The 14164-nt window shown below is 39.3% G+C and overlaps 1 protein-coding gene across 2 annotated transcripts in view; it reads left to right on the plus strand.

The window, feature by feature from the left end:
• CCNY (cyclin Y) overlaps positions 1–14164 on the plus strand; it is a 235029-nt gene that overhangs the window by 164747 nt on the left and 56118 nt on the right. For both annotated transcript variants that reach the window (XM_041765761.1, XM_041765762.1), the window contains exon 3: positions 4331–4365. In XM_041765761.1, the coding sequence (XP_041621695.1) occupies positions 4331–4365 (35 nt within the window). The remainder of the gene's footprint in view (positions 1–4330; positions 4366–14164) is intronic.

The following is a 14164-nucleotide window of genomic DNA, read 5'->3' on the forward strand; positions in this document are numbered from 1 at the left end:
ATTCTAAAAGAATCCACTTTATCTAGGTTTCTGTGCTTCTGAGTAAATCCTTTGACCCTACATATTCTCCAAGGTAAACAGAAAACATCCAAAGTTAGTTGGCAGTTTTTTAGATGTACGCTTGATCTTTGAATGGTTTTCTCCATATGCCTATACATGCTTCTGACACCTGTTCTGTCCTCTGGAATCTTCTGCTCTCATGACTGCTCTGCCCTAGACATCTTTGCAGTTTTTCTTATATTTTCATTTTTGTTGCTTTGCTTATTTAGATTTCACTTTGAAGGTACAGAATTGTCCCCTTCCTCTCTGCCCAAGTTTAGAACTAAATACAGGTTCAGGACAATTCTGAGAGGGCTGGAGTTCTCTGCAGAAGCGGTCCTGCGGTGCGGGAGAGGTGTGTAGCGACCTCATCAGGACACCCAGTACAGGGCCCATAGATGTGAAGTGGATGTGTTCCACGCTGTACAAATCTGTGTCCCAGTCACTGGTGTCCAAAACTTTCATCCCTGTAAAGCTATGAGTTTAGAAAGGCTGTCACCCCAGGATATCTTTGCATTTCCCTTCGAGCTGTGTTCCCTAATGGGACTCAATGGCTGTATTTTGAATTAAGTGAGTGAGTGAATTCACTGAATTATTGAAAACTTTGGAGATTGTCTAATAATCTCAAACTTATAAGAAAAATTAATATGAACTTATGATTGTTTAAAGCCTGATCTGTGCTCACCCACAGGAAAAAAAAGAAAGGAAAAGGAAACCTTTTCTTTTGAACCAGATTTTAGTGGTCCAAACTGGCTCTGCTATCCCAGCAATCACCTTTACATCTCAAAACAAAATTCTGTAATTCTTTACATTGTAGTCAAGGCCTCCCACCTGCCAGTCCTTCACAGCCAGTGTAATTAACAAGCTAGGTAGTTTTTCTTTGTGGAACAGTTTAGCTTTGTTCATACTGGATCCTAATGATCTGTTGTCAGATTTCATGCAGGTTTCAGGCAGCAGGGACACTGCCCTGTGGAGGGAGGGTCATGCAGAGGAAGGAGTCTGGGAAAGCCAGCAAGCCATCCTCTACCTTCCCCCTGCTAGTCACTCTGTGTGCCTGCACAGGCTGCTTGCTTCCATATTTTCAAAGGAAGGATGTTGGATTATCTATTTTAGGACTTATTTAGTTCTCACATTTTGTGTCAAATAGTAGCTGACATTTGCCATTGGAAGATCTGTTTTAGAGGTGGGACAGTGGAAACCAACATAATTTTTTAAATGCTTGTCTGTAAAAGAGGTTAGCTGAAATTGCATTTAGATTGTTAATCAGTCCTCTATAATTAGGCACTAGGTTTTTTGAAAGAAGGTTGTTTTTAGAAAGTTGTACTTTTAAAAGTAAAGAAATTTTGCTTCTGTGACATTGTGACAAGGGGATGTCCATGTAGCAACCTAAGTGAAGTTCTGGTTATCGCAGATGGCAGACACTGCCATTTTCTCATTTTATCTGGAGAACACGTAATGCCAACAGTAGTATTTTTGTTAATGTTAGATGGCTTATTTTTAAAGCATCAAATGTATTTTCTATTTAAGTCATTATGGATTTATTTTAATAGTTAATTAAAAATTTCGTTAACAAACCATCGTGGATGGGATCAAAGGGAAAGAGCTATACCTTTTCCAGGAAAGTGTGATGTATGATCCACATCAATTTGTTGCCTGTTTTCCCAGCAAAGCAAAATATGACTATTAGTCCCTCAGTTATATAGGAACCCTGAAAACTCTGGAGAATTTTGGTTGATGTGTTATTAGTAAGCAAAAATATTCAGGTTTAAAAATGATTAAAGCTAATGTCAGAAATGAATTGGCATATTGCCACTACCATTACATAAAATAAAATGACCAAAAGCTGTTTGAATTTCAGAACTGATTACTGGTCTCAGTAGTTTCAAATTTATTTTAAGGACAGATTTAAATTTAAGCGGTATAATTCATCATTTTTGGTGGTACAAGTGTAAGAATTTCCACTTACTGTTTTTTCTCCTGTGGTAGTGTCTTGATTGTATTCCTACTAGCTTAGGAGAAAAGGTATAATTAATTGTAAGGGCGCCAGGGTACCTGAGAAACCTTACAGGTCATGGGAAATAAGGACTAAAAGCCATTAGGAATAAGGAAGCACCTACCATCTCATCTCATCACCCTCCTGCCCTCCATTCATTTCTGCATGGCAGGTGTGTTGGAGATCCTCAGAGTGATCCTCTACCCCCTGCCCAGTTCTGGTGATTCAGTAGGGGTCATAGCCCTCAAAAAATAGTCATACTCATGGCTATGGCTTATTATGGCTTCCAAGAGTACTCTCCAGGTAGAGTCACACAGGATGTGCTAGGTTTCCCCAGTGACAACCTGTAACATGTGCCAGCCAGGAAAGCTCCTTAGAGACCCAGTGCCCAGGATTTTTATTGAGGACTGGTTAAGTAGGCAGCCTCTGCCCAGTATGTACAAAAATTTTAGATTCCCAGGAGGAAAGCAGGCATTTAGCATAAACCGTATTGTTTGCACAATGTAAGCACAATGAGCCACTTTTTATCAGCTAGGGAATGGTAGGAAACCCTCCCTAAATCCATATTCTCAGACACCAGCTTAGGGTCTCCCTTGCAAACAGGCCATTTCAGGGATGCACAAACCTTCTGTGTTAATTCTTTTCTGCTCAGAAGGAGATGCACTTCATCCCACCCACTTTATGCCTTCAGATTAGGTGCTAGTGTGATGAACTAACATCTCCAGATTCCTAGGAGAGAGAATTAGCTCAGTTAGGATGAATCCATCTGATGGCCACGTATAAGTACCTTCTCTCAGCAGGATCCTCAAGTTGGTTTTTGCTTTGTATCTCAAGCATCTTTGAGATAGGAAGAGGGACAAACGTTTTCTTGTGAATTGAAGAACAGAATGTAAATATAGGAAAGCATTTCCCAAGCCCCCTCCCGCAGATCAGCTGCAGGGCTTTTGAAAACTAGTGATTCCGTGTGGGACCCAGGAAATTTAACAAAATTCCTGGACAAGCAGAGCAGGACTGACTCTATTTTGGGCTGCACCGGGCTTGTGCTGACCTGCTTATTACTTAGGGCACTGCCCCGCCCTAGTCAAGCCCAGGACACACCCTAATCGGAAATCCGGCTCAGTGGACCAGCATGACTGTGCAACTTTCTGCGTATCCCATTGGCCACTGGCCCCTATAAAGTTGCTAAGCCTCTTAGTCTCGGGGTCCAAGTCCCTGCTCTGCTGCGTCGGGTATACTTGGACCCAGGCTCGAGCTTGTAAATAAACCCTCGTGTGTTTGCATCGGTGTCGGCTCCTTGGTTTCCCGGATTCGTGATCTTGGGCACAACATTCCACACTTGGGTCATGGACTGACTACCAAGAAAAAAAAATTTCCTCCTCAGATGAACTGGATTTGTATGCAGTTTGTATGAGGTAGCATTATGGATTCCCAGGAACCAAGGATGTCATCCCCTTGAAGGAAACCTGGTCTTCATCTCCTCTGTAGTGCCCTACTCAATAAATATGCCAGGTGACGAATATGTACCCTCAAAAGTAAGTCTTTAGGAAAAAAGAGGCAAAACTCAGTGCTCCTAGGTTATTTTAATAATCCTCTGGTTTCACTATCACCCTTCTACATCTTTGGGGCTAAGGACTTGGGAAACACTAAGGTCTGATGTAGGGAAGGCTGAGCCATGATGCACAGACAGTAGTAGGAGAAATGCTCTTTTAGACAGGGCAGTATTTTTTTTTTTTTTTTTTAGGGCAGTATTTTTTATTGTGGATTTTACCAGCCTTACCGAGGCAGAGGATACTGCCTGGTTTTATTCATTAGCACCCAGCACTCAGCGCAGTTGGTTTCCACGATAAATAACGCTTCTGATGTACATTATCTGTCCTGTGTCTTAATGCTGTTGCATGTATTATTATTATTATATATATTTCACCCAAATTGTGTGGATCTTTATAGGTTTGGTTGAGTTAGAAATAAATAGTCTTATTACTGGTTAATCATCCTAAATTAATGGACGCATCAAGTTTTATGAAATTACTAATTAATTTAGTTATTGGAAAGCTATTACTACTCAGCTAATCGTAGCTGCAGTTGCCATACTTTAACTGGGTATATATTTTGCTCTGTTAGCCAAGTTCAGATCTGCATTTGTGCAGGTCACATAGTCTTACATATGGTAATTGAGCACCTGGGTATGTTGGTTGGTGGAAGGATGGGACAGTGACACAAGAGGCCTAGTCCTCAGCAGTCTGCAAGGGGTTAGCATGCAGGCATGTAACATTTCTGTCGCATCTTTTGTTTTCACAGTGAGAGAAAAACGCAAGAGTCTCTTCATTAACCATGTAAGTGAAGTTGTCTCCTTGTGTTCTTCATAATGACTATACTGTGTAAAGAGCTTAAATAACCATGTCTGGAGTAGGTGCAAAGGGTTCATGTATTTTGTCAGTACATGGAAGAATGTGAAGAATGTTGTGATGTACATATGCTCAGTTTGGTTTGTAATTTGGCAAGTATGGCTTGGTATTTCCACTGTCCAAAGTGTTTTTCCAGAAGCCCCAAACTGCTGTTGTTCACGGGAAGGTATGAATGAACAATACCATAGCACACACTACACAGGTCCAAATGAAAGCCACTTCTGTTAAATTTCTAATTCTTTCCTTCTTCTACTACCCCCCACCCCGCCACTGCCATTACCATTTTTCTCCCTGTAATTCACTTCTGTTTGAATAAACACATAATTGTTTCCATGAGGCTATTGTCTCCACATATTCTTTCCTCTCTTTAATAGGTATTTAGAGGTCCAGCAGAGTCCCTTTGTTTTTAGAGTTCCTGCAGAAAGAATAAACTGGATAATACTTTAGTTTTAAAAGGATTTAAAGAGTTCAGCTCTAGTCTTTTGGCCAGTTCTGAGCAGTATCTCCATCCCCTGCTGGCTAGGCATGAAGTGTCTCTTTGAGGTACTTTGTTCTTCCTGGAGGGGCAGATGCCGCTTGCTGGCTCCAGCCTCTGCTCTGTCTGCCCTCCCACTAACACCTCTCCACCCTAGAACACCCCGACCTCTATCCCTCAGGATTGTGGAGACCTGCCACTTTCCTCTCCTTCTAAATATATGCCTCTTTATTTAGGAAAGAAAACTGTCTCCATGAGGTATGGAATGATGAAGTAGGGGAATTACTAAAAGAAGCATGCTATAAATTCTCATATTGAAAAGAATGATGATGTATTTGACCTTATAAGGACTTTCTCAGAATTTCTAAACTGTTTGCATATAAGTTTTTGTGGATTTTGAAGTACTTGGCACTGAAGCTATGTTAAAGAGACTTATAGCTATAATACTGCCTTCCCTGCCCGTTGGAGATCTGGACAAAATGCAGTTGAAAAATTCATAAGCCAGGCCCAAGCTCTCAGAGGGGCTCCATGGTTCACCCTTGGGAGATTGATAATTCCTTCTTAGGCAAGTCCGTATAGATATACCTATACAGTGTCGGAAGGGTCAGAGAGAGGGTCTGTAATTTTTATTGGATTCTTAAAGCATTTGCGACCTCTTCCCTGGCCTTCTCAAATTTTGAAGCATCAATGTGTAAAGTATCTGTGAAATTAAAATTTATGTCACAAGAAAAACATAAGCATTATTTAAAAAAAAACAGTATATACCTAGACATAGAAGTTTGAGTGATTTGAACTAATTTTATAAATCCTTATCTTTCATTTCTTTGCCTGCTGGATGCTCTGGGGTAGGTGCTTTCTGACTCATTAGCAAATCTGACAAGGAAGTCGCAAAGAAGAGATGAGTTGAAACTGCAGACAAGCTGCCTTTCTTGGTCATTGCAGCTCTATTATAAAGGTGTTTTGAAGAAAGAGGAGGATAGGAGTTAGCCCATGCCACCCTGTTCTGATTGTGGCTAATGAGACAGAGATGTGCTGTCAATAGTGCTGACGTGCAGATCTATTTGGATATTTCTCCAACTTAATCTCACACTTTGTGTTGTATACAGTCCTGGGTACACACTGAGTAAATATCTCTTGTACCCAGAATATGGATTAGAATGGTAGGCTATGTATTGTAAGCCAGCTCAGCCCTCAGACCTCTGTAAAACATCTCATCTCCTGATACAAAGAGTGAAATTACACAGCTGTTGACATCTGCTCTAATGTACTTCCTATATAAATCTCTGTGCTGTCTTACATAACAGATGACTGTGTAACAGTATTACCCTCTAGTTTGTGAATAGACCTAGTTGTAAAGTAGCATATTGGTTTTGCATGTGCTGAGAAAAGCCATTGGAATGCGCCATTCCAACCGACTGGAATATAATTGGAGTGAAGTTACTGCAGATTCAAATTAGGCCAATAAACCATCTGTGTTCAGGTTCTTAGACACCTGGATGTTATAAGTTAGAACACTAGACAAAGGATAAATTGTCATCATCAGTAGTCTGTTGATTACCATGTTTGTGTCTGGGTCTGTTCTAATCTATTTAGTAACCATGCTGGGTAGGTACTATTTATCAGTTCTCACTTGGACAGAGGTTGTTAAGCTTTTTTATCTAAAGTTAGAGATGATATTTATAATTAAATTTTTATAGGATAGTTTCTAGAACTCATTTCTGAATACTGGCCCTAACAAAAATTTGTAATCTAATTTATTGTTGAACTGTGGAATGATGGTTATTCTTTGCCCTTGCTTATAAAACCTCTTTTTTAGTGGCTTTATTTTGAGGGGTGCTGTTTCTTTAATTTCTCCTTCATGTTCTGAAAAACCTAATCAGTACATGTTGCTAAGAAAATCTACAAGGAGGCTAGCTACTATTTAAGAAAAATGAAAGCAGTGGCTCTAGGTAAGCCATTTTAGAATGTAAGTGTGGTCAACTCTACCCCTGGATAATGTCTGTGAGGGAAATAGCTTGTACTAGATGGAAGAGAATTAGACTTTTCTGGCTCCCAGCTAGTAACACCTTGGCAAGTGACAGGAGTAGACTTTGGGAACATTAACAGGGAAAGGATCAGTTGAGAATGAAACACCACCCAGGCTAGAAGAGAGATGGGCCTTTATTTAATTGGCCCAGACGAGCCAAGACATTCATAAAGGATTAAGTAAAAAGAGGCTGCCTCTAAAAGAATTATTATAGATTTTAAACCTTGAAACCATTTGAGGATAAACCTCTTTGGTTATTTTGATAGTTAAGTCAGGGTGAATTATAAAGATTCATATTCAACTAATCATCTTTCTATGTTTTAAAGTAATTAGTATTAATAGTTCTAGGAAAATGTAATACATTATGAATGACATTTAGGTTTTTAAAAGCGGGCTGGGTAAAGAGCTTTGTTTAAAGTTTCTACTTCATTCAACATTTGCTAAAGTTTCGGCTTTGCTTTTTGTTTAAGGTTAGTTATTTCAATGAATCTTTTAATTAGAATGTGTAGATCTCTCTTTATAAATTGTGAGTGGCACATTGCAGGCGTCCAGTCTAGAATCACCCTTGAAACTTAGGGAAAATTCATGCCTTTTACTTTGTGCTAATATTTCTACGACATCCTCTTGTCACTTGGTAACAGCATACCTAAGTGATTTGATCATTCTAAGAAGTTTAAAAAAAAAAAGGTATTAAAAAAGAATGAATCAGAATTGAATGGCTGACCTACCTTACACTCATGGAAAACAATGATAGTATTTGTCTTAATAATGAGACAGGTGATAGTTCTAGAAACTTTGTGAGAGAATAAAGTAACTATAGGATGTTACTTAACAGTTAAGCAGTAGTCACACTGTTAGCTGGACTTAGAGCCAAAAGGATTTTGCTCAAGCCCTAGACCTGCCACCTGATAATTTGGGGACTTTGAAAAAGTCTGAAAGTCTCAGTTCTCCTGTCTCATAGAATGGGACATAATTATTGGCCTACCTGACTCAAATGATATAATGGAAAAGAAGGTGATTTGCAAACTAATTATAACCATATGCATCAACCATATGCATATGTTGATGTTATTACTTTTATTGCCTATTGGAATACAGATAAATTCTGTTTAATTTTCCAAGTTCAACACCAAAACTAATGAAAGTCTTTCTGGTATTTTGAGTATGAATATAGTGTTTTCATAATTGTTAGGGTCAGAATGGAATATATTCTTTCCAATTTTGTTTGGGAATACTGCTGTGTAGAGAGTCCATAGTCGTCTTAACTAGTTAAATTCTTTTTTTTAATAATAAATTTATTTTTTATTGGTGTTCAATTTGCCAACATACAGAATAACACCCAGTGCTCATCCTGTCAAGTGCCCCCCTCCGTGCCCATCACCCATTCACCCCCACCCCCTGCCCTCCTCCCCTTCTACCCCACCCCTAGTTCGTTTCCCAGAGTTAGGAGTCTTTATGTTCTGTCTCCCTTCCTGATATTTCCCACACACCTCTTCTCCCTTCCCTTCTATTCCCTTTCACTATTATTTATATTCCCCAAATGAATGAGAACATATAATGTTTGTCCTTCTATGATTGACTTACTTCACTCAGCATAATACCCTCCAGTTCCATCCACGTTGAAGCAAATGGTGGGTATTTGTCATTTCTAATGGCTGAGTAATATTCCATTGGATACATAAACCACATCTTCTTTATGCATTCATCTTTCGATGGACACCGAGGCTCCTTCCACAGTTTGGCTATTGTGGCCATTGCTGCTAGAAACATCGGGGTGCAGGTGTCCCGGCGTTTCATTGCATCTGAGTCTTTGGGGTAAATCCCCAACAGTGCAATTGCTGGGTCATAGGGCAGGTCTATTTTTAACTCTGAGGAAACTCCACAGAGTTTTCCAGAGTGGCTGCACCAGTTCACATTCCCACCAACAGTGTAAGAGGGTTCCCCTTTCTCCGCATCCTCTCCAACATTTGTTGTTTCCTGCCTTGTTAATTTTCCCCATTCTCACTGGTGTGAGGTGGGATCTCATTGTGGTTTTGATTTGTATTTCCCTGATGGCAAGTGACGCGGAGCATTTTCTCATGTGCGTGTTGGCCATGTCTATGTCTTCCTCTGTGAGATTTCTGTTCATGTCTTTTGCCCATTTCATGATTGGATTGTTTGTTTCTTTGGTGTTGAGTTTAATAAGTTCTTTATAGATCTTGGAAACTAGCCCTTTATTTGATACGTCATTTGCAAATATCTTCTCCCATTCTGTAGGTTGTCTTTTAGTTTTGTTGACTGTATCCTTTGCTGTGCAAAAGCTTCTTATCTTGATGAAGTCCCAATAGTTCATTTTTGCTTTTGTGTCTTTTGCCTTCGTGGATGTATCTTGCAAGAAGTTACTGTGGCTGAGTTCCAAAAGGGTGTTGCCTGTGTTCTCCTCTAGGATTTTGATGGAATCTTGTCTCACATTTAGATCTCTCATCCATTTTGAGTTTATCTTTGTGTATGGTGAAAGAGAGTGGTCCAGTTTCATTCTTCTGCATGTGGATGTCCAATTTTCCCAGCACCATTTATTGAAGGGACTGTCTTTCTTCCAGTGGATAGTCTTTCCTCCTTTATTGAATATTAGTTGACTATAAAGTTGAGGGTCCAAACTAGTTAAATTCTGAATTGATTTCTGCCTTCCAGCTTTGAAGGAGATAGGGTTATATTCCTTCTAAAACAATGTTTTTTCTGTTATATTCCTATATCTCTTAAGCCATAAGAAGTCAAAGAATGAAGTGAGTTTGATCCAGGAACTGAAATTTAAAAAATTCTAAACTTTGCTTTGCCTCTCTGGGAAATTTGCTCTTAATAGAATACAAATTTATGAACTGGTATGTTAGCATCAATACAATATGCTTGGACAGTGTGAAAGAAGCCTCCCTAAGATTTTAATCTCAGTAAGATTTTTAAAAGTCCAGGAAGACGAAAGGATCAACCTCATATTTTGGAATAACTTCAAATTTATAGGAAAGTTGTAGTGATACAAGATTATAGGATTTTCACAGCTCACTAAGGGAATCTTAGATACTTTCATTCTCACATCCTCATAATACTTGACACAGGATATTGAAATAGGGGACATGCTTTGTTTCCTCTCAGTTTTGTTTTGTTTTAGAGTATCTAGAAATGATAATGGTGTATACGTTGATTATGTTGATACAGATGAGAGTCTGTAAGACATCAGGTCTTTGAGGGTCTTGGTTATGTCTCTAGAACACTTTCGCTTGTCCTGTTTCTCTCCTGTTTCCACCACACTCATCCTTCCCCTTCATTCTGTCACTCATCAGGTGGCACATATAAAGTGTCGCTTGTGAAATGTAATAATAGTCTGTACAAATACAGGATAGCTGACAGGTGGAATTGCTTCCCTGGTGCCTCCATAAGTCATTTTGAAAACGGCAGTTTCCTTGATGAGACATACAAGTGAAGGGGTCACTGAACCAGTGTTAGGATTTGTCCTAGAGAATTCATGGCATGTTGTCAGGGAGCATTGCTGTGTTTGAAACCATGATCTTTTGTATGCGCTGTTAGGATCTTATCTGTAGACGGCACAAATTCTTGACCACGGTTTCCTGGTTTTCATTGCTTAGACACTGCTGGATGGGTGAAAAGAGCTGTTCTTAGATGCCCTCAACCTGTGACTTCCCAGGTCCTTTGTTGTCATTTTCTAGGGGTAGAGGATTCACTACTGTTGCTTATGTGAGCTGGACAGGTACCCTCTTTACTGTGTCATCTTATTTTTTACTTCTCACTCTCTTGACCTCAGTTTCAACTTTATCATCTTGCTTAGGGACTTCTGGAGTAGAGAAAGCAAAGGAAAAACAGGAGGTCTGAGAAGGAGCAAGAACTTTGCAAGAAAAGCTCTTTAGAAAGCCAACTCTCTACCCCTTGCCCTTTGAGCAGAGGTTCCCACCCTGTTCTTTTACTTTATAGAAATATTGTTACACATATGTATATTATATAAAGTTTTATGTGTTACATGTGTTAGGTAGTTATAGAGAAGCATGTGTAACTTTTACATGTATATATGTATATATTTAACTTTTTTGAAAGATTTCAAACTTCTAAAAGTTGTAATAATAATAGTACAAAAAATTCCCATATACCTTTTATCCAGATTCTACTCATCCTCTGATCATTATCCTATATATTTTCTCTGAATTGTTTGGGAATTACCTGCATCACTCCCTTTAAAGTACAGTATTAAGAAATATTTTACTGTGTATTTCCTAAGAACAAGGGTATTCTCTGTGTAACTACAATATTGTTATCAAAATCAAGGATTAAACATTGGTACAGTTCTTTTTAATTGTCTATAATGCAGCTATGTTAAAGTGGCCTCATCATGTCCTGTGTAGCCTGTTTTCCTCTGGTACTGCTCTCAATCCAGGATCACACATGACACTTAGTTGGTGTGCCCCTCAGTGCCCTTTAATCTGGAGAGATCCTCAGCCTTTCCGTGTATTTCATGACACTAACATTGTTGAAGAATACAGGGCTAGGTGTTTTTTGTTTGGTTTTTAAAAGATTTATTCATTGGGATGGGGGCAGAGGGAGAGAATCTTCTAGCAGACTCCCCACTCAGCATGGAGCCCAATGCAGGGCTTGATCTCACAGCCATGGGATCATGACCTAAAGCTGAAACCAAGAGTCAGACGCTTAACTGACTGAGCCACCCAGGCACCCCATTTTTTTTTTTAACAGAATGTTTCCTATTTTGGATTTGTCTGAAGGAACTGGGAGAACATTTACAGCCTGAATGGAATGCTCCTTGCGCTGCTTTGTGTTTCAAATCTGGAGACAAAATATTCTTCTGACTTCATTGGCAATGTTGATTTTGATCACCCTGCAAGGTGCCGTCCAAATTCTCTACCCCGTATTTAAAAGCATTTCCCCTGCCAACTAATAAGCAGTCTATGGACTGTGCAAACAAATATCCTGCATCTTACCTCCAACCCCAGATTTAGCATCTATTGATCATTCTTGCTTAAACCAATATTTATATTTTGAATGCAGAATGCTAACTTCCCAGCCCTTTGGCAGTCATCATTCTGCCCTTAGGGGAAACCCTTTCTTCCCATCCACCCATCCTACCATCCATCCATCTTTAGTATGGACTTCTGGATTTCTGTTTTATCAGTGATTTATAGTTGTTCCTGTGCTTAATTGTTTTGATACTCACATTTCCCTAGATTTGTCTAATGGCAGTCTTTTCAAACTGGCTCTGTGTTCTTGTGGTATGCCTCTCTCTCTCTCCCTCTCTCCCTTTCTCCCTCTCTCCCTCTCCCTCTCCCTATCCCTATCCCTCTCCCTCTTTCTTTTTTAGCACTCTCTTGCTTTTTAGCATAGTAGGATATTACAGGCTCACCTTGTACCTCCCTAGGTCAGCCCTGGGATCAGCCATTTCTCTGATTTATTTTCTTTCTTTCTTTCTTTCTTTCTTTCTTTCTTTCTTTCTTTCTTTCTTTCTTTCTTTCTTTCTTTCTTTCTTTCTTTCTTTCTTTCTTTCTTTCTTTTCTTTCTTTCTTTTTTCTCTTTCTTCTTTCTTTTTTTTTTTTTCAGTGACAAGCAGTGGTAGAAACCCAGACCTAGAGTTCAGGTGTACTCATCGCTGCTGGGGTGTCAGTTCAGTGCTCCTAGCTGGCCCATTCAGCAAACATAACTAGTAAATTACTAACTAGAAATTGGGGATCCCTGGGTGGCGCAGCGGTTTGGCGCCTGCCTTTGGCCCAGGGCGCGATCCTGGAGACCCGGGATTGAATCCCACGTCGGGCTCCCGGTGCATGGAGCCTGTTTCTCCCTCTGCCTGTGTCTCTGCCTCTCTCTCTCTCTCTCTGTGTGTGACTATCATAAATAAAAATTAAAAAAAAAAATTCTTAAAAAAAATAACTAGAAATTGTTAATTTGCACTGATACAGTAAAAATTTCCAGTTCTAGTCTATCCCATCAGGTTTTTTCTTAGTTTTGGTTTTTAACTATTTTTATTTTTAAAAAATAGCTTTGTTGAGATAATTTACATACCATAAAATTCACCTTTTTAAAGTATACAACTTAATGGTTTTTAGTATAGTCATGGAGTTGTGCAGCTATTACCACAGTCAATTTTAGAACGTACTCATTACCCCAAAAAGAAATCTTGTATTCATTAACAGTCACTCTGTGTTCTTCATCACCACCACCACCACCCCCACTCCTGGCAGCTACTACTCTGCTTGCTGCCTCTATAGATTTGTCTCTTTTGGACATTTCATATAAATCTAATCCTACAATATAGCCTTTTATGACGGACTTCTTTCACTTAGCATGTTTTCAGGGTGCATCCATACTGCAGTGTATTCCTTTTTATGGCAAATACTATTATGGCAAATACTAGTTCATCATCTAGCTTGGCCACATTTTATTTATCCATTCGTCAGTTGATAGACATTTGGGTTGTTCCACCTTTTGACTGTTAGGAATAATGCTGCTATGAACATTCTTGTACAAGTTTTTGTGTAGTGATATATTTTCATTTCTCCTGGGCATATACCTAGGAGTAGAATTACTGGAATATACATTCTGTATTTAGCATTTTGAGGAATTGCCAAAACGTTTTCCAAAGTAGCTGGTCTTTGGCTATTAATGTTGCATCTTCAGTCCAATGAATTCAGTTTTAAACTCTCATCAACAATAAGCTACTTGTGTCTTCAAATCACAACTCTTATTTTTTCTTTTCTTCCTTTTTATTTTTTAAACTTTTAGGGATCCCTGGGTGGCGCAGCGGTTTAGCGCCTGCCTTTGGCCCAGGGCGCGATCCTGGAGGCCCGGGATCGAATCCCACGTCGGGCTCCCGGTGCATGGAGCCTGTTTCTCCCTCTGCCTGTGTCTCTGCCTCTCTCTCTCTCTCTCTCTCTCTCTCTGACTATCATAAATAAATAAAAATAAAAAAAAAAAACTTTTACCAAAAGAAGAAATGATCTTCTGGAACCAGAAATGTTTTACCTATATAACTATGACTGCATTCATTGAGAATTTTGAAGGGATATTGCTTAAGAACAAGATGGTGTAGCAAGAATACTTTATTAGGAGTCAGGTGGCCAGAATTCTTATTGTTCTGAAAAATCTCCACTTTGTGATGCCTGGTTCCTGGTGACTTGATCAAGTGCTTTGATTCTGTCACCCTTAAAGAGAAGTGCTGTTGGCTTACCTTCTGGAACTAC

The sequence above is a fragment of the Vulpes lagopus genome, chromosome 8 (genome assembly GCF_018345385.1).
Source record: "Vulpes lagopus strain Blue_001 chromosome 8, ASM1834538v1, whole genome shotgun sequence".
In the NCBI taxonomy this organism is placed as follows: Eukaryota; Metazoa; Chordata; class Mammalia; order Carnivora; family Canidae; genus Vulpes; species Vulpes lagopus.